This window comes from Pavona decussata, unplaced genomic scaffold (assembly GCF_977016875.1).
Source record: "Pavona decussata unplaced genomic scaffold, jaPavDecu1.1 SCAFFOLD_71, whole genome shotgun sequence".
Taxonomy (NCBI): Eukaryota; Metazoa; Cnidaria; class Anthozoa; order Scleractinia; family Agariciidae; genus Pavona; species Pavona decussata.
This window is the reverse complement of record NW_028145490.1, coordinates 2,377,467-2,400,871: the sequence shown is the minus strand read 5'-3', so window position 1 is coordinate 2,400,871 and position 23,405 is coordinate 2,377,467. Positions and strand designations below refer to the sequence as shown.

The following is a 23,405-nucleotide window of genomic DNA, read 5'->3' as shown; positions in this document are numbered from 1 at the left end:
CGGGCTTAGCCCGGAAATCTTTGACTTTTCTACTGATGAAGGGCTAAGTCCGAAACGTCTGGACTTATTTCTACATAATGGCACTCAACACTCGTATTCGAGAACTATATTTTACCTTTCACTGTTTATAAGTACAAGTGCCACGCAGCTAACGGAAATTTTTCCGTTAAACTTTTACGATTAATGAACCCTGAAGACTGCGAGCAGTCATACTTTTTTCCAAAAAGTGACGGTTAAATTATGCTAAATGTTAGGAAAGTGAATGTGCGCTACAGAACTAAGGAGACAAAAGAGACTGCTCGTGTTTTATGAACACTAAAGCTGTACCCTGTACCCTGAAATTGTATTACTACGTCTGTTAGCATTTTAGACTGTGTATTGTTCACTCAGTGTTTACAAAATTGGATGTGTATTTCAAAAACAAATGAGTCATATCTATGTGTCGGATAAGCACTCTTCCTTAATTGAACTGCAATCTAAAATGAGATCTTTAGGTCCCTGGGCAGTAAATCAAACCTTAGAAGGGTTAATACTGTAACAAAGAAAAAAGGATAATATTTGTTGGTTGTTACCTTAATATGAAGTCATCTTTGTTTATACAGGAAGAAAACAGCTGATAAAAAGGTTATCAAAAACCCCTGAGAAGGAAATATATTTAACCAATTCAAACCATGACAAGGATTTATAACCTTATTCACAACCCTCCATTGTTTCTAGATGTGAATATCAACTGCACTTAACTCATATGAATAAAACAATACCCAATCAATAAACTTTAATACAATATCGTAAGGCCTATTCAGTCTTTACAGAGCAGAGGGTGGACCTGGTAATTTTTGTAAATACTCCAGAATTTAAGCAACCACTCTTGGGGCACAACAAAGTGGTCACTTACGGAAGGTGGTGGCTTACAGGAAAGATCAACAAAATAAGCCTAATACTGGATTGGTTAATTAATTACATACATGTAAAAAATATTACCTTATAGCAGTTAAAATTAGGCAAATAAAAACTAATTTATTTGATTTTTTCACATCTATTCATTCTTCTGAAGAAACTTTGTTTAACATTTTGATACAGATGACTGAAACAATTATTCATTTACCGACAGATCTAATCATAGCCATCTTCTCTGTCTGTAAACTGTTATCATCTGGAAGCAGTCCGGGATAGCATCATTAAAAATTAAACTTTTGCCACTTCTAAGTAATGTAACGATCACATGATTATGTTAGGTGGTCGCTTACCAGAAACAGAAAACCAAAACAATATGTCAAATTTCTGGCCTAAAAGGTGGTCATGATCCCTAAAAAAATTTGAGTGGTGGTTGCTTACCAGAGAGCTCCTGAAACAGCTAGTATTTAACTGAGGAACAAACGGTTGTTTATGAAGTGGTCGCTTACAAGAAGTGGTCGCTATGAGAGAGTTGACTGTATATTATTTTATATTTATTTATTTTTGATTTTTTTCACATATCCTGACCTTTAAGCCAAAAGAAATATTGGTGTTCGATTTTGCATCAAATTAAATTGAGTTTCTTTTACTGGAAATTTCTTTTTTTACCATCAAATGAATCTAACGTCCATTTGTATAATAAGCCAATTTTCTTGCATAACATTCTAACAGAATTCCACCAGTGCTCTTAATCCTGTTATACTTGCATGTAAGAACAAGAGTTTTCACACTTTTTATCCTTAAAGCTGGTGCCCTATTTAATTCAGTGGCTTCAAGCTACTGAATTAAATAGGGGAGGGAGTTTGTCAATCACTTTTTTGCAGAGCCTTGCAAAACAAGCCTGAAATCTGTTACCTTTCTCCTTCTCCTCTTTAGTTTCAAAGCTGTTAGCTGGTATAACTGATTTCTGTACCCACTCATTCCTCTCTGAATCAAACTCCTCAACTGTTAATAGTCTTGAGAATCTCTCTCTCTGGCCTTCTGCTGTCTCGCCACCCAGAACATAAAGCTTTCCTTCACACCACACCATGTTTGCATTCCTTCGGGGTACCTTCAGACTGGGCATCAACTGCCATTCATTGGTTGCAGGAGTGTATACTTCACATGAGCTTAATGAATCTCTCAAACCATGCCTTCCACCTGCTATGTAAACCTTGCCCTTCATGGTGGCACCAAATGCACTTTTCCTTGGACAATTTAAGTCTGCAACTTCTTCCCACTTGCTGTTGTTGAAATCAAATCTTGTTGTTGTTGCTATAGCATCATTTAACAGAGTACCACCTATTATGTACAGGTATTGCTCATCAGTCACAATGCAAGAGTACCACTGTTTTTTGGGTGGGTCCAAAACTTTATTCCAACAGTTTGCTTCTGCATCATATCTGAAGATCTTTCCTTCATAAAAAGTATTTAAACAAATTGCATAAAGGTAACCCTTGCAAACTGTGCAGGAGGTAAGACTGCTCAAATTTGTGTGACTTTGGACTGCCCCCCAGGAATTACCAGTTGGTATGTAGTATTGCATTGCCCACTGAGTCTCCCTACCCATATTACATAGGTTACGCGGCACGTAAATGTTACCCTTATATTGGGTAGGAGAACAACCTTGCTCATCGAACAGTTTGTCAGCAAGCTGGTACCACATGTTTTTCTGTGGAAAGTAACACAGTGCCTTTCTCCCTCCACAGACAAAAATGCCATTTAGATGTGCCTCTAGACATTTCCTTGGCTGTTGATTTACCTGCCCGTCAGTAGCAGTCTGCATTAATTTCATAGCATCAACCAAAAAATTAAAACCAAATTCAGTATTTCTTAAGATTAGCTCTTCTTTTAGTAAATCATTTAGTACAAAGTGACGTGACAAAGACGTTAGACGGACCTGATGCAACAATTCAGGGAAGGCTTCCTCTCGTTCACTCTTGTTGTGTGACACCCACTTGACAATTCCCTTGAACACTTCTTCCTCTGCACCCACAGTGATGTCATCACTAGACACCCATTCCATCACTTGCTTCACATCAAGGTTAAGAAAATCTTCAGTTTCCATGACAACACTAAAACTTGAGTTGATCACTTGGCAGGATTTTTCCTTCAGTTCTAGGCACTGATACTTGTCAGCAAAATAATAATTGAAAATGCAATTGTTAATTGTTACAACCTCCTTCAAGAAATTACCTGCCAATGTCTTCAAGCTTGGTAAGAGAAGGTAGTCCGCTGTTGCAAACAGATTGTGGGCTCTATCTTCGGTCACCAAAACATTTCCAGTGTAAACATACTTCAGCACGTCTTCCATAACAGTCGCAGTTGCCTCTTCAAGCTCTATTTTGATCAGTTGTTCTTTGCTTTCTTTCATGTCGCTTGTTAATAGAGTAAGAAAGAACGGGCTTGCTGCAGCTAGAACAGCTTTGTGAGCTTTGAACTCTTTGCCTTTCGCAACGATCGTTACATCGCAGAAACTTTCGCTTGTTCGCAGAATATCAAGACGTTGAGTGATTTCCTGACAATGTCGGGAAGCGTCTGGTGACATGGGCTGAGAGAGTGCCTCCATTTTGAAAGCGAAAGTCCGCGGTTGAAGCATCCCATCACCCTTTGTGAGCGAACTCAGTACGCCTGGGAACGAGCGGTTGTTGGCTTTTCAAGGGGAATACCTGAAAACATGTGAAAACTCTTTGGGAACGCTCCAGCTTGAGAATGCTCCATCCTTAGTCATATTAATTTTGATCTTCGTAATCTGGAGCGAGATATCGCCTGTGAGTAAATATTTTTATAGGCGACCCAAACGTAAACCCGGCTTGGGGTTGGGAGGGTACTCTACTCTTTGGTGAGGAAGTGTGACACTTCTCTCTAAACCCTGACCTATTTCAGACCAAGATATATAGTTTTTTGGTCCCCTTTTAAGGATATGGCCTCTTAAACTCAGACCTGGTTTATAGAATCCATAAATACCCATTTCTGTAAACTCCATACCTATTTTTCGACTTTCACAGCAAAATTAAAATGGTTAAAATCAATACTAGGCTTCAGACCAAAACGGCCGACAAAAACAATACCCTTAGGACATGCCTTAGGGGTCGCACATGCCTTATAGCGTATATAGGGGAGTACCTCTGCCCCCTTCCTTCCTGCCATACTCCGAGAACGTAATATAACCGTCTGACATGATGGAATTTTCCTGAACTTGAATTTCTTGGCAAAAAGCTGCATAAGATCAGCGTGCAAATCCGTGCTGTGGTGTTGTTGCATGTGCTGGAAGTTTCTTATGCACAATCGAACTTCCTTAAAATTCCGTATCACAATTGGCAGGCGTACTTCTCTCAACATCGTTCCTAAGTCCATCTCCACTTTCTGTTTCAAGATGCCGTCTATTAAAAACTGAAATGGCGGCAGGGTTCTTCGCCTATGCCAAGAACTGCTCTTAGGACGATAAACGACGGCTCGATGCTCTCTGACTAAAGATAGCGGCAGTCGAACGCTTTTTTTCAACACCCATTGTCTTTAGCACAAGAGGAAAGATAATTTAAAAATCGGGATCGGGATCGGGATTTCAAAACAACTTACATCGGAACTGACGGAATTTAATTTCATTACCAAAGAGAGTTTTATCATTTATTCTTTGATCAATTGATTCAAGTTTACTAAATAAACCCTCAGTTAAACACTACAAGAGCAACATTTTTAAAAAAATCCTTTAATGGACGTCAAGTAGCAAAATCGATACACTGGTACATAACTACAGTCGACTCCCGATAACTCGAACCTTCAAGGGAAATTGAAAAAGGTTCGAGTTATCGGGAGATCGAGTTATTGAGGGTAAAATTATATAGAAAATGAGCTGAAAGGAAAGGAAAATTGGTTCGAGTTGGCGGGAGGTTCGAGTTAGCGAAGGTGCGAGTTATCGGGAGTCGACTGTACACTAAAACAGTAAAAAGAAAAAAATAATAATTACAACATGCAATGATACGGGCAGCCTGTTTGAAATATCAATACACAAGCAATAAACCGGGCGAAAAAAAATATTAGAACATACTAAATCACGTCTATTTGCTAGTCTAGAAGTCCATGGCAGTTAACCCAAAGAGGAATGATCCTCAAGTCGAGAATCCAAAGAGGTTGAAAATTGAATTCTTTTACAATAAATATAAGTGCATGGAAGAGTCTAAAACCTACCGATTTCTCCCTGTAGGGCATTTTCCCAGGCTTTCACTGTCAATTCGTTTCGGTGTCGTGTCCAAAACCACGTGTCCCGAAAGTCCGAAATAGATTGCCCGGGATGAAGGACAGAGAGAGGGTTGGGAACTAGGTAAGCTCAATTCTAAGCGAACGCCCTGATAAGACGATATACGAGCGCTGCTAAAACTAGTAGGCCTGGTCGAAGGTTAGATTGTGTTCACCCCCAAAAATTCCGGAAATGAACTTTCTCAGCATAGTGTCTTACAGGTATAAATAACAATTAGCCTCAGTGCGTTTTCCTTTATCGATTCGATTTATAAATTTTTGCAAGAAACATTTTCAGTAGATTTCAATAGCCACTGAGTGAGGTGACTTTAGTCAAACGTCAGTCACGATGTATCGGATAGATCCGCATACCTGAGTGGTTGATTGGCAGCTGTCAACTAAGTTACACTGCCCATCCCCGTTATAGTCACCATTAAAAACAAAGAGCCGCGTCGGCCAATTAATGAGAAGCAGGCAAACTTCTTGACCATCCAGACTAATTATCAGCTGATTACTTCAAACTGGGCAGCAAAAATGACAGGCATTACAATTAAAATACCTCCTGTACACAAGCGCTTAAAGAGCAGGTGGCGTTTAAACCGAATCTCTTTCGAAATCGTCAACAACCTCGCCTCCAGTGTCTGAAAAGGCTTGGGACTGAAGTTGATGAAGCCAGCAAATAAACGTTGAATAAAAATGATGCAATCACTCTAGTATGATAAATGCATATAGCTGAAGCTTAATTCCTGCATGTTCTAATTTAAAAAAAAAGGCGTTGCTTATCCTAAGCTACAAGTGCTTATTAGGCGTATCGAATGGTACAGTAAAAATATCGAGTGCTCGCAAAATTTGGCCTTTGCTCGATTTGCTCGCAAAATAATTTAAATGAGTGCTCGCTTGTTCGTGCTCGCCAAATTTTCGAAATTGCTAGCATGCTCGATTGCTCGAAATTACGTAAATCGTGCTTTGTAGGCTTTTTGGTACAGAAATAAACCTATCTTTGCGGGAACTCCTATAAATCTGGCTGTCAAGTTCAATTGAAAGCACACAACAAAAACATAAGTTAACATATGTTATTGTTAAAATGTTAAAGTGTTGTGTATTGTGAAGGTATCACTCACATTTCTAGGTGCACTCTAATAAAAATAAACGTGTCAAACTAAAAAAATAACAATTTTTTGCCAACGGAAAATCAACGAAGTGCTTGCTGCTTACAAGTTGTTGTTTATTTCTAAAATGTTCACTACTCGCAAGACAAATCTAATCACTGCTTGTGCTCGCAACAAAACCACAGTGCTCGCATGTTCCCGAATACTCGCAAAGACCATTCGATACCCCTCTTATTGGTGAAAATGCAGAACTTCCTCTAAGCAATGTCACAGTCATATCCCTCGTTGATTTTTTGTAGCTGTAGTGGCTGATTGCTTCTGATTCCTCGGGATCCATTTCTGGTTTTATTTTCAGGCGGTTTTCTTGGGTCGTATGAACCATGTCTCACTTTGAAGACTACCAGTGCAATATTAAGAAGAACCAGAAGGCCAGATGAGGCGGAGATTACAACAATCTTCCATACTGCAAATTTGTATTCATTCTTCAAGTCTTCTGTTGTACCCAGGCCTCTGCTTTCAACGGTCACAGTCAAAGAGAAAACTTGCAATTCCTTCACGTCGGCGTTGTGTGACGCAGGTGTGGCCGTGATATTTACTTGCGTGACAGTTCCTGGAGGGGCTTCTGGCTGAGAGGTAAGGATCAGCAGGCACGAGACGGTTTGCATTGTTATCAGAGTGACCGACGGTGGCTTAACGACTCCGCTGATTGAAGAATGGTTACTCAATACCTGTTAAAGTGAAAATAGCAAAATAATCAAAGGATGGTTTCATTTTTAATGAGTCCGCAGTTGTTCCACATGATAACAGGCTATGTTGCAGAAACAACAAATGGAGTGATCACGTGATCTTTTCCCCGCTATTCATCAGATTGATTCATGGATAACCTTTTTATTTATTCGTTTAATATCCCTCTGTAATTATATGGTTAATTTAATCCATAAGCGTACGAGAAAGAGTGCATATAATTCAGCTACCTTAATTTTGAAAGAAAATGGTGAAAAGCTGCACTTTAATTACTGAGATCCCTATTCCGACGAAGCACAAAATTGGCAGTTTTTGACATACGGTAGCTGAAATTATGTGAAATAACTGCAAGGCTGATCTTACGGCGTCAACTTAACACGACAGCGACATGATAGAGACGAGACCGAGAATAAAAATGTAACCGTGGTGTAGAGAAGACTTCTGCTTGCCTTCGAGTGAAATCTTGTCTTTGCTTCTGACAATCTCAAAGTTTGAACTAGATTATGTTACTTTAAAGGATCAATCTCGTACCCAGAGTCCTCAAGCTCTTTGGCAGCGGTTGTTCACCTGGAGAGACTCTGGGAAAGTCGAAAATAATGAAATTTGTTATTGGCTACGTCTGTCAACGCATTTGTTGTCGGCCTTGTGGCGTTAATTTTTCAACAGACGCGTAATACGTAATAAGAGTGTCATGACGCGTTCAGTCATGTTTATGTATTTGAATCAAGAATCTAGCCTTTAGGCGGAATGATGGTCAGTTTTGATTCCCCTGTACCTTGTGCTTCTAGCGGGGAAAATTCCAATGTCCTAGAATCTCTCCAAGTGACCAACAACTGGCCGAAAAGCCTGATGACTCTGGATGCGAGATAACCTCGTCCCCAAAGTCTTCGCGGGTAGATTCAAAATGGCGGTACTGGGAAGACCTAATCTCGTACCCAGATCTCCCACGGTCAGGCATTTCGACATTTCCGAACCAACTGAGATCTGGCTACGAGACAAGGGAAGACCCTACGAAATACTCCGTTCCACGAATGGTGCCAGGAGTATTTTGTGACGTGAAACATTTGATGTTCGTCTTCGGTTCACTTTCTCTAGGATCGGATATGGTATACAGCTAAATCTAAACCCGGAAAAAGGATGTCGATGAAGAAAATCAATAATTATCAACAACCTGTTCCAGGGTTTTCTCCTCATGCACCGTTATTTTGATATCGCGAAGACCCTAGGCCTGGGGACGAGAATGAGTAAGAGATTGTGTTCTCACTAACAGTCACTAAAACCTTTACCACAAACGTGAACGTCTCCATCGACGCAAAATTCTTCACTTTGAAGCCAACCTGTAGACTTTTGCCAAGCTCTATGGACAAGTCTTTGTCGTTTACATCGGCTTTTAGGTTCACGTGTTTGAGAACTGGGAGTGCTGCAGTTGTTGTGTGGTCGGTTGCTTCTGTCACAGGCCCCGAGGATACAGAAACCTGGATGTAAAATAATGTTGTGTTCACATGGTTTGCCTGTAAAACTGCAGTTACCGCCAAATTCTCTTCTTCGATGGTCTCCCCACGTGACTTAATAATCACATGACCAGCGGTGCTGGAGTTTGTTTCGAGAGCGAGGCTAAAGGGTATGACGTAGCTGATGAGTGCAGAGGTTTTGGTGACTTGGAATGAGAAGGAGCCTTTGGAGCCCAGATTGGTGAGTGTGAAAGGGAACTTGATGGTCTCTCCAGGGCGAAGGTACACAGTTGTGCTGTTCGGTTTGGCCTTGAGGGACACAATCTCGGGGATAACGCTGACGGAACAAGTGCCCATGTTTCCTACAAGGTCAAGACCAACGAAAAGAACTCTGGGATTGCAACAGTTGGATGTGAAGGATGCTGGGATGGATGTGTTTGTTGCACTCTGATTGAATGCTCCAACTGAAAAAGAACAAAATAAAGTGGCACAGTTATAAGCCTAATACAAGCTTAATAGTCTGACAGCTACAAAATAGACCCAGACTACAGAAACGCTACTGATAGATAACAGTTCTGCGCCAGCGTCGGTAAGCCGGCTGGTATGTCTTTTAATTGAAGCATTAGATTTTAGGGAGTAGTTGTGGGAAGCAAGGATGGCGCAGTGGTGAGAGCACTCGCTTCCCACCAATGTGACCCGGGTTCGATTCCCGGACTCGGCGTCATATGTGGGTTGAGTTTGTTGCTGGTTCTTGTCCTTGACCCGAGACTGGTTTTTCTCCGTGTACTCCGGTTTTCCCCTCTCCTCAAAAACCAACACTTCCAAATTCCAATTCGATTTGGATATTGTCCCCAATTAGTGCCCTGCGCTAAAGGCATTGACTTGAAGGATTGTACGACCGATATTGTGTTAATCGCCAACCAACCGATTTAAGCGCCCCTTCACCTCGTGATCAGTTGGTGTCATGAACTGACCTACCCTAGCCCTCATGATTAAAAAGGAATTAGAAATAACGATTTGACTTGACTTTACCTTTTACTAGCAAGAATAATATATGTTTTTTTAAACATTCACACGCTGGGGATTTTTTTAGTCATATTCGGCCAAGAAGTTTCTTCTCCTTAGGGTTTTATTGTACGAATCTCAATTTTTGCAGCCGAACAAAACAACGGTTTCTTTACAACTTGGCCAATTCGGATTTTTGAATTTCATTTTTTTTAACGGTAAATTGACGTCATCAATTTGGTGTGAAAATTTTTTTTAGAGCTTCGACATGGTCAATCACATTTTTTAAATACTCATACCTTAAGGATTACAAAACTGAAAAAAGATTTGAAATATCTAAACTGAATCAAAAGTTTTGGGCTTCTGAAGTTTGAATTTTCCGCCATTTTGTTACTAAAAATAGCCTTAAATTGAACACTTAACTTCCCATAACTCTTGACTCCAATGAGGTAAGCCAAAATTTTTTTCAGATTTGTTATTCTCTTTCCATTTTGTTTGTTATGTTAGGAACAACTGTGCCGTAGCTCCAAAAAAAAAATTTCCCGTCAAATTGATGACGTCATTTTACCGTTGGAAAAATGAAATTCAAAAATCCGAATCGGACAAGTTGTAGGAAACACATTGTTTTGTCTGGTTGCAAAGTTTGAGGTTGCTACCACAAAACCCTAAAGAGGAGAAACTTTTTGGCCACATTTGACTAAAAAAATACCCAGCGTGCCAAGCTACTCCGCGATAGGCAAACATGAAATTTGAAGCATAAGACCTTCCCATAACCTTGTTCGAGGAAACACTGCGTATAGATTAGTACGTACTTTAGTTTCAAATTAGTTTTTTGTTTTCAAGGAAAAGAAAACACTTAGCTTTTACACGAAGGGATGAAAAAGTGTTGGGGATCGTGTGTAACCGCTGGTATATAAACAATTAATCAAGAACCAAGAACGACGCTTTATGTTCAAAGCGCTTCGAAGGTCAACGAATAGTGGAGTTCGAACGTAAACATATTGCAGTTAAGGCACAGTTACACCAGTAGACCGGTGTCAGTCCACATAACCGGGAACGTTTCGGTGTATAACTCTTTTGCAGGCCAATATTAGAGGCCTTTAGATTGTAGTACAGGTCACGTGTACTAGTTTTTCCAATATACAAAGAGTGCGCGCGAGTGAAACCAGTGTCATTTTGGCGGGGAAACGAGATAGCTGTCGTCATTTTTACTACGAGTTTTTATGAGAACGGCGCAGAGGCGAAAACAAGTCCTCAAAACGTATGTGATCTCGTCTTTTAGGACTCACTAAAGGGCGTAGGTATCATTCAGTCAAAACAATTTCGTCAACTTCGTCGCTCACAAAGACTAAAATGAGGATTTCTGAGATATACCTCTTCTTAGTACTTCGCTAGAAATTTGAAGTCAAATCTGGTTTGGCAGTTTACCCGTACTCGTACTAGGATTTCAAGGACTGTCAAAAACAACGAATCATTACAACCTCGATCTCAGATTGATACCATGCGCTAAATATTGAATAAAATCCGACTACTCTTACCGTCGAGTGTTCCATTGGGGTTATCTCGTGTAGTTATTGACAGTAGGCCTTCTCCAGCATCAGCGAAAGTGACACGTGCATTCCACGTGCTCGACACGCACTCTGGTGTACCGTATACTCCAGCGCATGTTGCAGTCTGATTTACAACGGTACACAATGGAGGAGAGAGGTCTGGGTCCTGTCAAATTGAAGTTCACCACTTTGGTTACTTTTGAGTATGTCAGTTTAAAGTTCATTCTTCTGGTAAATGACAGAGGAGTATGGAGAATGGGTAAGATAATGAACCAATCCAGGATGACAAAGGAGTAATAATCACTAAAAAGGCTAACAAAGATACAAATATACGGTTAGTAAACTGTCAAAAGAAGAGCCATTGTTGCCGCATATCACATCTGCTAAAGCATATAAGGTATATCAGTCTTGGTTTGGTTAATAATTTGGTATGTTTGTTGACGTAAACAACCAGGCATGTCACGTGACACTTAGGGAGACTCTCGTTTCACATAACAAGTCAGACAGGTTATCAAATGAATTTCCTCTAAACAGCCTTCAAAATCTACGTACGCTAAAAGAAAGAAATTTTAAACTGAAACATCTGCTACATCTGTGAATACCAAGATCTCTTACCTTTGATGTCACTGTTACAAAAAAGACCATAAAATTAACCACTTGGGTGAAGTCGGAATTCTGTGACGCAAATACCGTGACAGTGCCTGTCACGCCGTACGGTGCGTTACTGGGGGCGAGTAGGGTAACTCGAAGGATAAGAGAGTCATTCCTTCCCAAGTTGTCGCTAGTAGGACTTATGCTGTTGAAATACCCCAAGTCATCTGATGCTGTAAAATGTAGGGTTTGTGTGTCCCCAGAATTAATGACCTTGACTTGAACTTCTAAACTTTCTCCTGGAAAAAGCATATTTGAGCTGTTCATTGTTTGACATTTGGAGAAAGTTTTACATCGCCCAAAGTGAATAACGTTGGTTTTATTCGTTGAAAACGTGTTTCATTCTTGTCTGTTCCTGTCACTTTGAGTCGAAATCTCTCTGCTGTGGGAACAAAGGCTACGAAATAAGAGTCTTGGTAAAGGCCTTCTCCTTGAATGATGCGGAATGTCTCGAGGTCTGTTCCGTTCACTCCAACGAGTGTTAAGTTGCTGACTGTTTCTATTTGTTGACCAACGAAATCCAAAGTAAGCAGCAAAGTCTGGCCTGAAGGGAAAAAAGGAGGCAAAAACAACGAGTTACATAACTATCCAGTAGAAAAAATACAAAAATACAAAACTGAATGCAAGGCTGGCACTACGGCTAAGGGCAGATTTATTAGTGGCCAATATTTCGACTAATAGAACTCCACAGATCGCCTTCAAAAAATATTCAAAGATAAACCATTCATCGCTTACCGTCGTTCACCAAACCTTCACGACCTTTTGGTTCGAGCAAAACTAAAGAACACTAACACGACACCCAAGCTCACCTCTGGCACTTTCCGCTGCAACTCCACTCATGGATGTCTCACTTGCCCTCACATTGACGATGCAAGAACTTCGTACACTTTTAGCAACACCGGCGAAACAAGACAAATAAAACAACATATAACCTGTAATTCTACTAACCTTACATATATGATTGAATGTAAAAAATGTAAAAAACAGTATATAGGGGAAACCAAACGCACGATCCGTGAAAGGTTCACAGAACACAGACAAGCGACAAACAACCCACATCACGCCAACTCTACAGCAGCAGTCCCTACACACTTCAACTTACCAGGTCACTCTTCTGCGGACATGCGACTTATCCCTCTCGAACTACAACCCACCATCAATGCCTCCCGCCGTAAGGCACGCGAGGCTTTTCTAATTCATAGAGGGAAAACGTTATCTCCAGAAGGCATTAACAGGAAAAACGAACGCTGAACCTTGATTATACACTTCTATATTTTTGTTATCTCATATTTACAAGTACGCTGTCTTCATGTCATGTATTAGCCAATCATTTTTTTGCATGTATTTTTTCAAATTTTAATTTTAGGAGCCGTTAGTATATTTTTGTTATCTCATATTTACAAGTACGCTGTCATCATATCATGTGTTAGCCAATCATGTTTTTCCATGTATTTTTCAAACTTTAATTTAAGGAGCCGTTATTATATTTTCCCTCAGTATAGCTCTGGCCCTGAGGAAGACTAATTCTATTAGTCGAAATATTGGCCACTAATAAATCTGCCCTTTGCCGTAGTGCCAGCCTTGCATTCAGTTTTGTATTTTCACGTTCAAGTGACGCCTGACACGAGGTCTTTCACAGGAGAGATCCGGCAAAATTACCAGCAAGTTTAATTCCTGCGTTGTGTGGACCTCTGCATTCAAAAGTTTTCTATCCAGTAGAGACCTATAGAAAACGAACGTGGAAATGCCGCTTACCAAACCAGATCGCTCTCGGTTCTGTACTGTTTAAATTATAACGGCAGTAATAAATACGTTTTTTTTTTTTTTTTTTTTTTTTTACTGCTGTAAGGATCAGTCTTACCGTCCATAAATTATTATCTGAAGTCTGTTACCGATCTTGGTCTACAAAAGATCCGGCATCTCTCAAAGTATTGTCGCTGTGGTTACGCCCGAGGTGCAAGTGGAGGGACCTCATATGAAAAATCACGAGTTAGGTTGTATATGGGGAAAATTGGTGGATTGATGCACGACAGCGCGGGCCGCTTACGTTAACTTCAAAAACGTTATACATCAAAGTCGTTCTTAGGACTTTTGCGTTGAGGAGAGATTCCCTTCCCGATTTACTAGAGCACACAAGACGTGTTGAGTTACAAATCAAGGACACCTACATGAACGAATTTTCCGCCGCATTAACGTGCGTACGATTTTCTCTTCCCCGCGGTCTCCACTTCTGGAATTACGCTAACGTTGATTCCTTTACTTTTTTTTGAGCTTCATTTTCCTTCACACATTTACTAATCTAATATGCACATGGAGGATAATCAGAAATAACAATTGTCTAATTGCCTTACCTCTCAAAGGATTTCCAACAACGCGTCTTGTAATACTTCGCTCCATGTCTTCCACGTCTAACAGTTCGTATGTAAAGTCGAGAGGACTGAAACCGGATACTTGTAGTGTGTACGGGCCATTACAGGAAACTGTCAGCTTTATTGAACCGCTGACCAGGCTGGTGACTTCCAAAATGAGAAGAGTACTTGAAGACGAAATTATCTTTCTCTGAACTGTTGAGTTTCCTGCGAAAAATTCAGGAAAGAGAAATGAAGATTTCACTTCAAAGGGAACCAGTATTCAAAATTACAGAGAATATAAGCATGCAAGGATAAATCCTTGTATATTGATTTTTGTTTTTTTGGTTTTTTTTTTTTTTTTGTTGTTGTTGTTGTTGTTGTTTTTTTTTTTTTTCGAAAAAAAGATAATAAGGTTGACTCTATTAATCGAGGGTGCTAAACAGAATTTTTCTTGAGCAGGCGGAGATTTGTTATAAATTCAGACATTCCCACTACCTGTAAAAAGAACCTATAGTATGAAATGTTAACTATGCGGGATGTGTTTAAGGTTTCCGTGCGATTATCATCGGGCGAAACTTTGAAATGGAACAACAACTGCACCCCCTTGCCCTTTGAACGATTTGGGGAAAGGTTCAAGGCTTTTAATTGTTCATTTTTTGTCTTCCAAATTTTTTCCCTGAGGTAGTAAACAACCTTTCAATAGCCCATTTTACAGTTGTGTGTTTAGTGACCTGGTCTTGGATTCTAAGCGAGGCTGGGGGTGACCTTGTTTTGATACAAACCTCACTACTTTTCATACGTAGATCATACTGTTCTTATGCTAACTATTTGCATTTACATATGAAAAGCAGTGAGGTCTGTGTCAAAACTAGGTCAACCCCAGCCTCGCTTTCAATTCAAGACCAGGTCACTAAGCACACAACTGTAAAATGGCCTATTTCTCTCCTAATTACCTTCAGTGGCCTGGACTTGTAGTCCAGGCGAGCTAGCTGCCGTCAGTACAAGAACCAAGCTTTCCAATGTTGCGTCGATATCCACGAAAAACGTTTCTCCACTAAAGTACTGTGTGCGATTCACCTTGACGTTCAACAGTTCAACTTCTTTGAGATCAACCGACGAGTTAGTTGGACTTACGGGATCAATCACCTTGACCACTTCAGCCACTTCGCTCTTGCTAGTTGCAAGGACTTGTCCTCCCGTCTGGGTAGCGAGGGCCTGGTACAAATCTTGAAACTGGAGACTTCTCCTTATTCGGTGATTGTCTGTAGGTACCGCTGACGACTGGGTGTCACGTTTTTTGCGCTTACCACAGCTACCGGTCAGAATAAAATTGATTTTAACTTTCTTTTCCTTGGCTAAGGACATGACCTCGTTTCTTCTGAATTCGTCTTTCACGTCAGCATCGGAGAAGTAGTAGATGATTGTCTCAGGAAGGCAGCGGAGAAGGGCCTGGTAAAGACCCGTCATGCCTAGCTCTGGACAGTCTCCACCTCCTGATGCGGTTAAATTGTTCACTGCGTCAATTGCTCTCTGAGCATCACTTGTCACTGTTACAGGGCCCACTTCTGTAGTGTGACGAAAACAAAGAAACTATCAATGGTTTCAACCCTGGAGTTATATCATGACTGGGTAAATTATGAATAAAACACAAACAGCGGTGATAAACATTATAAACTTGCGCATTTTATATAAACGTTTCGTATGATAGTCAACATACATTTTCAAAAGTGACCGTCATATAATAGTGATAAGGAGTCTGGAACAGATTTCAAGAAAAACAATCTTTTAAAACAGTTAATCTATAAAAAGCCACGGCTAATAAATAACGCATCAGCTCCCACTGCTGACGTTGACTTTAAAAGCTGGCTTTACTTCTTGAATAAACAAGGTTTCTTTGATTTTACAGTGATAATCAGTTTTGCCCGAAATGATCCCACTTGATATTGTTTCCGGGTGTTGTCATTTTTAGCGAGGGCCTTGAAGTGTTCAATTTTCTTATCATGAAATCGTTGCTCTCTTTTACCGATGTAAAATTCCTTGTAGTCCCAGCAATCGGCTTTGCTAATGACGTTAGATTGTTGACTGACTATTCAAGCGGTGCTTGAAAGGAAAGAAAGATTTGATCCGGCCGGTCTTTTAAAAATTATCCTCATGTTGACAAAGGAGTAGAAATTGCATACACAGGATTTCAGCGGCAAGTCTATTCCGGCGGTGAGAGGTAGGGGTAAGGAGTGGGGGGTGGGGGTGAGGGGTAAGGGGTGAGAAAAAAGGGGTAAGGTGTGAAGGGTAGGGGGTGAGGATAATTATGCTGCTCCATGTTCACATGCAGTGAGAACCTCAACTTTATTGAGCTACACCAATTTTCGACTAACAAATGTTCTTTTTTTTCTTCTGATCCTGGAGAGCATTTAAATAAAGATTCGAAATGTGACATGCTCAAATCGGCCAAATACAAACGAAAAAAGGGAAAGAAATTTTTTTCCCTGCCCTCGCGGTCAGAATCCAGTTTCTTTCTTTTTGTACCACAAAAAAAAGGGGGGAAAGGAAGGAAACTGCTCGCCAGTTAAAGTAACGATTCAACAACACAAGCCAGAGTTTAATTTTTCAAAAGCCAGTTTGGCAAATTCATGAATTACCCTGAAAGTTAATCTAGATTATTTACAGTTTTGTTACAGTTTTAAGATTCCAAATTAATCAAATTAATATTAGAGTAGAGGGTTCATATCTCAAGAGTAAAACGTTTGTTTGTGTAATGACAATAACGACATTTGTAATTGTATCATGACAGTAGCGACATTTAGTAATATTGACGCTTGCTCCACTTAGTATCATTGACAAACCAGCCTAACAACCGGTTTTTCGAAGGCCAGCGGTATGGCAAGTGATTAAGCAGGGAAAGTTAGAACGTTTAGCGACCAAGTTATGTGATCTTTAACCAACTTTTTTGTTACATCTTTACACATATCCAACAAAGTTGCATCATTTAGTCGATCCAAGCAAATACTCACGCGCTTTGCAGTCTCAAAAAAAACCCCCAGCAATACAATAAACGATAGCCACAGTTTGGATTACTTTTATGTGTTCGTCGAACATTGCCTAACTCAATAATGTTGAGGTTCTCACAGCATAAAGCAGGATGAATTTCTTTGTTTCGTGGATCGCAGATCCCCACAGCGCCTCCCATGAACAAATTAAACGCTTTGCAGTTGCCTGCCTAACAAGCTTGTGAAACCGACGATTCGCACATCATCGATCCATACAAAATAGAACTCGTCCCCTACCCCTCACCCCCTATGTGCATTATGTGCCTACGTTAGACAATTCCTCCACTTCAGAAACTGTGAGAAGACCGGTGCAAGTGAGAGATTATAGGATCGTTTGGGTAGACAAATGAACATCGTGCCGACGAATATTCGGCATCAGTTCTCCGGGTAGAGTAAATCTTGTCAAATAGTTTTCAACTGAAAAGATATTTCCTAACCAACTGACTGCTTTCCAACCGTCTACCCGAACTGGATACCTTGCTCGTACCAGTCTCCTAGTGGGAATAGGCCATTTCCGAGTTGCGTTGAACCTCATTACGAAAGCGAGGCTAATGTGCAAAGCTTTTCATATGAAAATTTGTTTCGGTTACATATAAATGTTTCATAATTATACACGAAGCCTTGCGGTTCAAAGCAACTCGGAAATGGCCTTTTAATCATATCGCCGGTGATGAAGAATGCCGGTCAAGTGATCAATCCCGCCAGCCATATTTTAATCAGGAAAATGAGCGTAAGATCTAGAGAGTTATTTTGTACGTTAAATTTCCTAAAACAAATAGCCGTTGAGAAAGCAACTAACCTGGATCGCTAAATGGCACAAGAATGTACGTGAAGGAGATTTCTTTCTTCTGCAAAGTTTTGCGAACGAAATTAATGGACACGTTCTTCACCTCACTGATTTCATCTGACGCAAAATCAAGAAAACAGTTTCAAGAGTTTCAACAGTTTAAAGAATTTTTTGTTGTGGTTCAAATCTATCATTGGTTCATATTTTATCTTCCTATTGTTCATGGGTATGATAATGTATGATAATGAGTTTGAAACAATGGAAAATATAATTTAAACCAAGGAAAGAATTGAACCACAACATACACATGCATACTAAGAAACAGAATTTCAAAGAAGCGAGATAATTATGAATATTTATGTTCATCACCTCGCAATCGTTTCTCTGTTTCAATTTCAGTTTCTTTCATTCAGTCAAAAATCATGCGCTGTGTTCTTATGAGGTACAATGTTTGTTGTTGTTGTTGTTGAAAAATGTCTCTAGTCCCTTTGTATCTGTAACACCTTAGTTTGTTATATTTCCCCATGATTCACAGTATTTTCACGCCACTCAAGTAAATCTTTGATCCTTTCTGATAGAGGGCTATTCCCAATTTGCTTTGAACCTCATTACGAAAGCGAGGGTAAGTACAAAGTTTTTATTATGAAAATTAGTCTTCATTCATATGCAGACAAATTAATTTTCATATGAAAATCTTTACACTTAGCCTCGCTTTTATAGTGAGGTTCACAGCATGTCGGAAATGGCCTATTGTGTTTTGTTGTAAAATTATACATGCAAATTTGTAACTATACATATATCGTTCTTTTGTGATTCAAGTGCATTTTCAGTATTGTCTACTATAACAATTGTAATTTCTTTGAGCTTGCGAATCCTTTTTGTTTTGTATATTCACTTGTTTGTTTACTATTTATTTAACTTTTACTTTAGTTGTGGCTGTCAATTTGTAAACACCAAATTTATTTGTATTTAGTTTAGTATAGACATACCTGCCCGCCTCGACTAGCCTTAGCTATTTGCGGGTAGGTATATAACTAACTTGTAACTGTTTTAATAAAGTGTTTTTTCAATAAAGTGTAATTAGGTTCCTTTTCTTCGCCGTTTCACAGTAGTTGTTCTCAGAGGGAGTTCAATCCCATGGCAACAAATTTTAGTAATCTTATTATAAGCTCACCACTCATGCTTCCCGATACATCTATTACCAGAGCCATACTTTTCTCTGACTTAAGATTCAGGAATTTAGCGAAGATGTCGTCACCAACTGTGGAGCGGATGTCATGTAAGAAGATACTCGTGGCTTCAATGGCAAGGTCAGCGGCAATCGTATGTAGGCTACAAACAAAAATAAAGCATAAACAGATTGATTGATTGATTGATTGATTGATTGATTGATTGATTGATTGCTTGATTGATTGATTGATTGATTGATTGATTGATTATTTTTGCCTCATGACAATAAAAAAAATACAAGACAGTGTAATAATAATAAAATAAAGGTGGAGAGGAAGCCCATGAGAAACCACAAGGCTTTTTTGGTTGATTGATTGATTGATTGATTGATTGATTGATTGATTGATGGATGGATTGATTGATTGATTGATTGATGGGTGGATGAATGGATGGGAATGGACGAATTGAGGATTGATCGTTTGTTTATCGCGGTCAAACATAAGAAATAAGAAAAGTCCCTTAAAGATAAGGTTTTTAAATTATAATAGTAATAATAATAATAATAATAATAATAATAATAATAATAATAATAATAATAATGATGATGACTTAATTAACGTGTCAAGCAACAATCTAGCGGAGGGGATTCCCACTGCTAATTTTGCGAGCGGTGAAACTGAACCATTAGGTGAATCGGATTTCCGGGTGTCACGCATTCAAATAGCAACATAGTTACTGCATACTTCACTTTAAGACTTAAAAAAACTTATCAACTCAGAGGTCTCAAAGTAAAAACCGTATCTTTGGCAGACATTTTAATTTTTACGTTTGATTGCGGTTAAGATCATCTACCTTGATTCTGATTGATAAACATGCTTGGAAATATTATTTATTGCCTTGCAAACATTAATTAAGTCAACGGAACAACCAAACTGTGTCACACCAAATTGTTGCAAGAAAATTTGATAGAAAGTCACAAACTCAGTGGTGGGCAAAATAAACCATTTTTGCTTTAACAGTTGCATTATAACACTGCAGTCGAGCCAATCTCATCACCACAGCCAGTTTGCCTTGTAGGTTTTACAAACAGCAACGAGTCGACAGCATGGCCCGTACCACATGTGCACTCGGCCTTATTAGGCCTCTTTGCATGGCACAGCCGTCGGACTCTGGTACGACTCGAACGCCATGTTGCATACATCCATTACTACCAAGGCATCCCTCTGAATAAAGTTCATTTTTAATCATATAAACAGAATACAAGTACTGATTTCCTTTCTTTGTAACGCAGTTAATGAACTCAGGAAAATTTAAATTCAGCCGTTGGATGAATATGCGCTGCTGATATTTTAATACTTCCCCCCTTTGCCTGACAAAACAAAATTTAACCAATAATGGCAAGTATTTCGGAGAAGTGCAGCAGCACTAGTCAGAAAGTAAAAATACTTTCGTGAGAGAACATCGCTAAACATGTTAGACTTTACAGAAGTCAAATACTTAGCTCACATGAAGAGAGGGCTGTTAATAACTGAATACTGAGGTTTCAAAACCATGCGTCCTGCTTCGTTGTATAAGACTGGCTTTTCTTCCAAGCAGTGCCTAATCGAGTGTCCCTATTTTGCTGAGATAGATTCCTTTGAAAATGTCGGATCAACTTCTTTCATTTGAGAGGGTCTCAATGGGGGTGTAACTTTCATAGTTGGTGGTTAAATTTAAGGCCTTTCGAGGGTTGACGGTTATCCAGGGAAATTTCTTCCATGAGTCTATTTCTTTTATTGATTTTTTTTTTAACATTAATAGTTGTGTTCTGGACATTGTTTTATGGTCAGAAACACGTTATCAGTGTAGTACATCATTAATATTTTGAAACCGGAAGTACTTCCAGTCGAAAGTTAGTTGTGATGTCTATTTAGACTCAAATCAAATGGAAAAGACCATAAAGTGACTATATTTGGGAACATGAAAACTGGTTTACTGTACCGGTTTAAGCGATCATGTTCTAAGAGCCGCAATTCCGAGATTGAACAGCCGAAATAGTGGTATTTGAAAGACTATGAAACCGTTCGACGGCTGATAATAACTGCTTTTTTGAAGGCTAACGTAAAAATTGCCCTTTTTTGACGGTTGACGGTTAGATTTTAGGCTGTTTGACGGTTGACAGTTAACCCAAATGAGACCCTCGTTTTGGCCGCTTTTGTTGGATTGAATGCTTTAATGTACTGCTTAACAAACATACAATCTAACCCGTCCCGTGAACAAACAATGCCGATCAAGCGTCCTTATTTGGTGAGATAGATCTACCTGAAAATGTCAGACCTATTATAAGCCGCTTTTCGATTGAGTGCGGGGTCAGTAATGTTATGCACGGCTGACCATTCCACTCATTAACTTATTTAATTAGGTGTTCCTGTTTACAATTTCCCTTTCAGATTCGATTCAGTCTATCAGTGATTACATCATTCTCACGAAAACAGTTTCTTTACACGGAAGACTTCTGAACAAGATCATCTAAAGCAAACTATACTGGCTAAAAATAAACGAACGAATGTGAACAAAATAATCAGAATTTTGGCCAATTAAAAACAAGCTAAAACAGGCCGCAGGGAGTAAAATCACCCTTTGATGCGTTAACACCAATAAGCGTACAACAAAGTCTTACGTCAGCAAAATTACGTCTCTTTGTTCAATTTTAAGTCAGTAACTGTCCACCTTGTAATCAATTATTTGTGTACAAACAAGACGTACTGGCTTTTAAAGATTTCCTGTTGAATGAAATCCTGGTATTATATAACGAATGCTCACCTAGCACGAGGAGACTCGTCCCTTGATGTAGAATCTTTGTTAATTCCGCCCGTAGCCGGCTCCAAACGACTCTCGTCCATTTTCCCGCCATGACTGCATTTTCCAAGGTTCTTAGGTTTCTTAACGTCCTGTCCTGAGCGATATCCACTTGTAAGCTTCACCGTGTCCAAGTTAGCCTCACAATATCCATTAGGCAGGCCAGAGCCTTGTTCTAAAGGGCAGCTCTTGCATGTTGCTTCTGTCGGCCCTGCAATAAAATTCTGAGGGATTTCACTTCCGGGTTGGCCTAACTCGTCATATGGCCGCGGATTGCCGAGTTCTATCCAGTTGGAACGACTGTAAAAATCCTGCAAAGTGTGCAGCGCACGGCCGGCTAGGTTCCTAGCGTGCTGTAGTTTATCGCCTTTGAGAAGAGACGTTATTAGCTCTTGGCGCAATCGGTTGATCCTCTGCGACCCCTGTTTGAATTGCTCGCCATCAAAATGCGCAGCGGCTGAGCTGTTTAACGGGAACGAATCCACCTCAACATTGGCACTCTGAATCTCGCTCAAGGCGTTAAGGAACTGGATCTGCGGGAAAATGTTTTCAATCGTGTCTTTCAAAGGATTTGGCGAATTAGACCGAAAGATATCATACAGAAAGCCCGTTAGATATTCGTCCCTCAAATACTTTTGATTGTCGCGAAGGAAGTAGATGAGTGGCTTGAGAAATCCGTCCTTTGTAATCAACGCGTGATCGAGCGTAGTGGAATCTTCAGTCGCTAGGAGATTAATTCGAGGAAGAAATGCTTTTGCAGTTACTGAGAGATAGGCCATCAATAGCAAAAACATTGCGAGAAAAGTTTCCGTTCTTGCTGAGCACAAAGTGTTTGGCATACGCGCAGACCGACAACTAATTGAGATAGGGAAGACCTATTTATGATCTATTTAAATCTCCTTATTGTACTCAAGCAGCGATCCATAAAACCTCACTCCCAAGTTAACTAAACATACAGAGCAAGCGTCAAGTTTAAAAAAAGAATTCTAGTCACTTCCCGTTAGGAAAAATTTGAAATATGTGACTTTCTTAATTTAAATAACAGTGGCTTTCAATTGTGTAAATTTCAGTTTCTTGCTGCTAAAGCAGATTGTACTGGCTAACGAAAGAGAGTGACTTAAGTAATCATAATTAAGGCCAACTAAATAACATGCTAAAACAAGCCGTAAGGAAGCCGGTTATAAGTTATGGAGTGTATGCACGTGTCGTCATCGCCGCCATGTTGGTGTACCGTTAACAAAAGAGTTGGTTTGTTATGATAAACCAACATGGTCACCACGCCATTGTCATTGGAATCCCTTGGGATTTGTTGCATACGCTCTATAAATTTAGGCTAAAAGCACGGAAGGCCTGCACGACACCTTCTCTTTGTTGGCCACTTTTCCCCCTCAGGTCTGTCGACAAATTTAGCGTCTTATAGATTACATACATTTATAGCGGGCTTGCTATCATGAATTGGAGGCTTCAAAGTGAACACACTAAATATCATAAAATCCCTGTGGTTAAACGTGTTTACGTTTAGAGCCCTGTGTTTAA

The 23,405-nt window shown here is 39.7% G+C and overlaps 2 protein-coding genes and 1 pseudogene across 3 annotated transcripts in view; all 3 read right to left on the bottom strand.

The window, feature by feature from the left end:
• LOC146477300 (kelch-like protein 2) overlaps positions 1–23,405 on the bottom strand; it is a 40,016-nt gene that overhangs the window by 11,158 nt on the left and 5,453 nt on the right. The gene's annotated exons all lie outside the window — the stretch shown is intronic.
• On the bottom strand, positions 1,727–3,524 carry LOC146477302 (kelch-like protein 11). Its single transcript, XM_085113541.1, has one exon. It carries the CDS (start codon positions 3,500–3,502, stop codon positions 1,727–1,729), a length of 1,776 nt encoding a protein of 591 aa, XP_084969667.1. The 5' UTR covers positions 3,503–3,524.
• LOC146477301 (uncharacterized) lies at positions 4,558–22,733 on the bottom strand (annotated as a pseudogene). Its single transcript, XR_014865433.1, has 9 exons — positions 21,834–22,733; positions 19,036–19,193; positions 17,874–17,978; positions 14,984–15,595; positions 14,031–14,255; positions 11,644–12,223; positions 11,017–11,194; positions 8,309–8,937; positions 4,558–7,006 (listed from the first exon to the last, which is right to left on the bottom strand). The product of XR_014865433.1 is annotated as an uncharacterized LOC146477301 (transcript).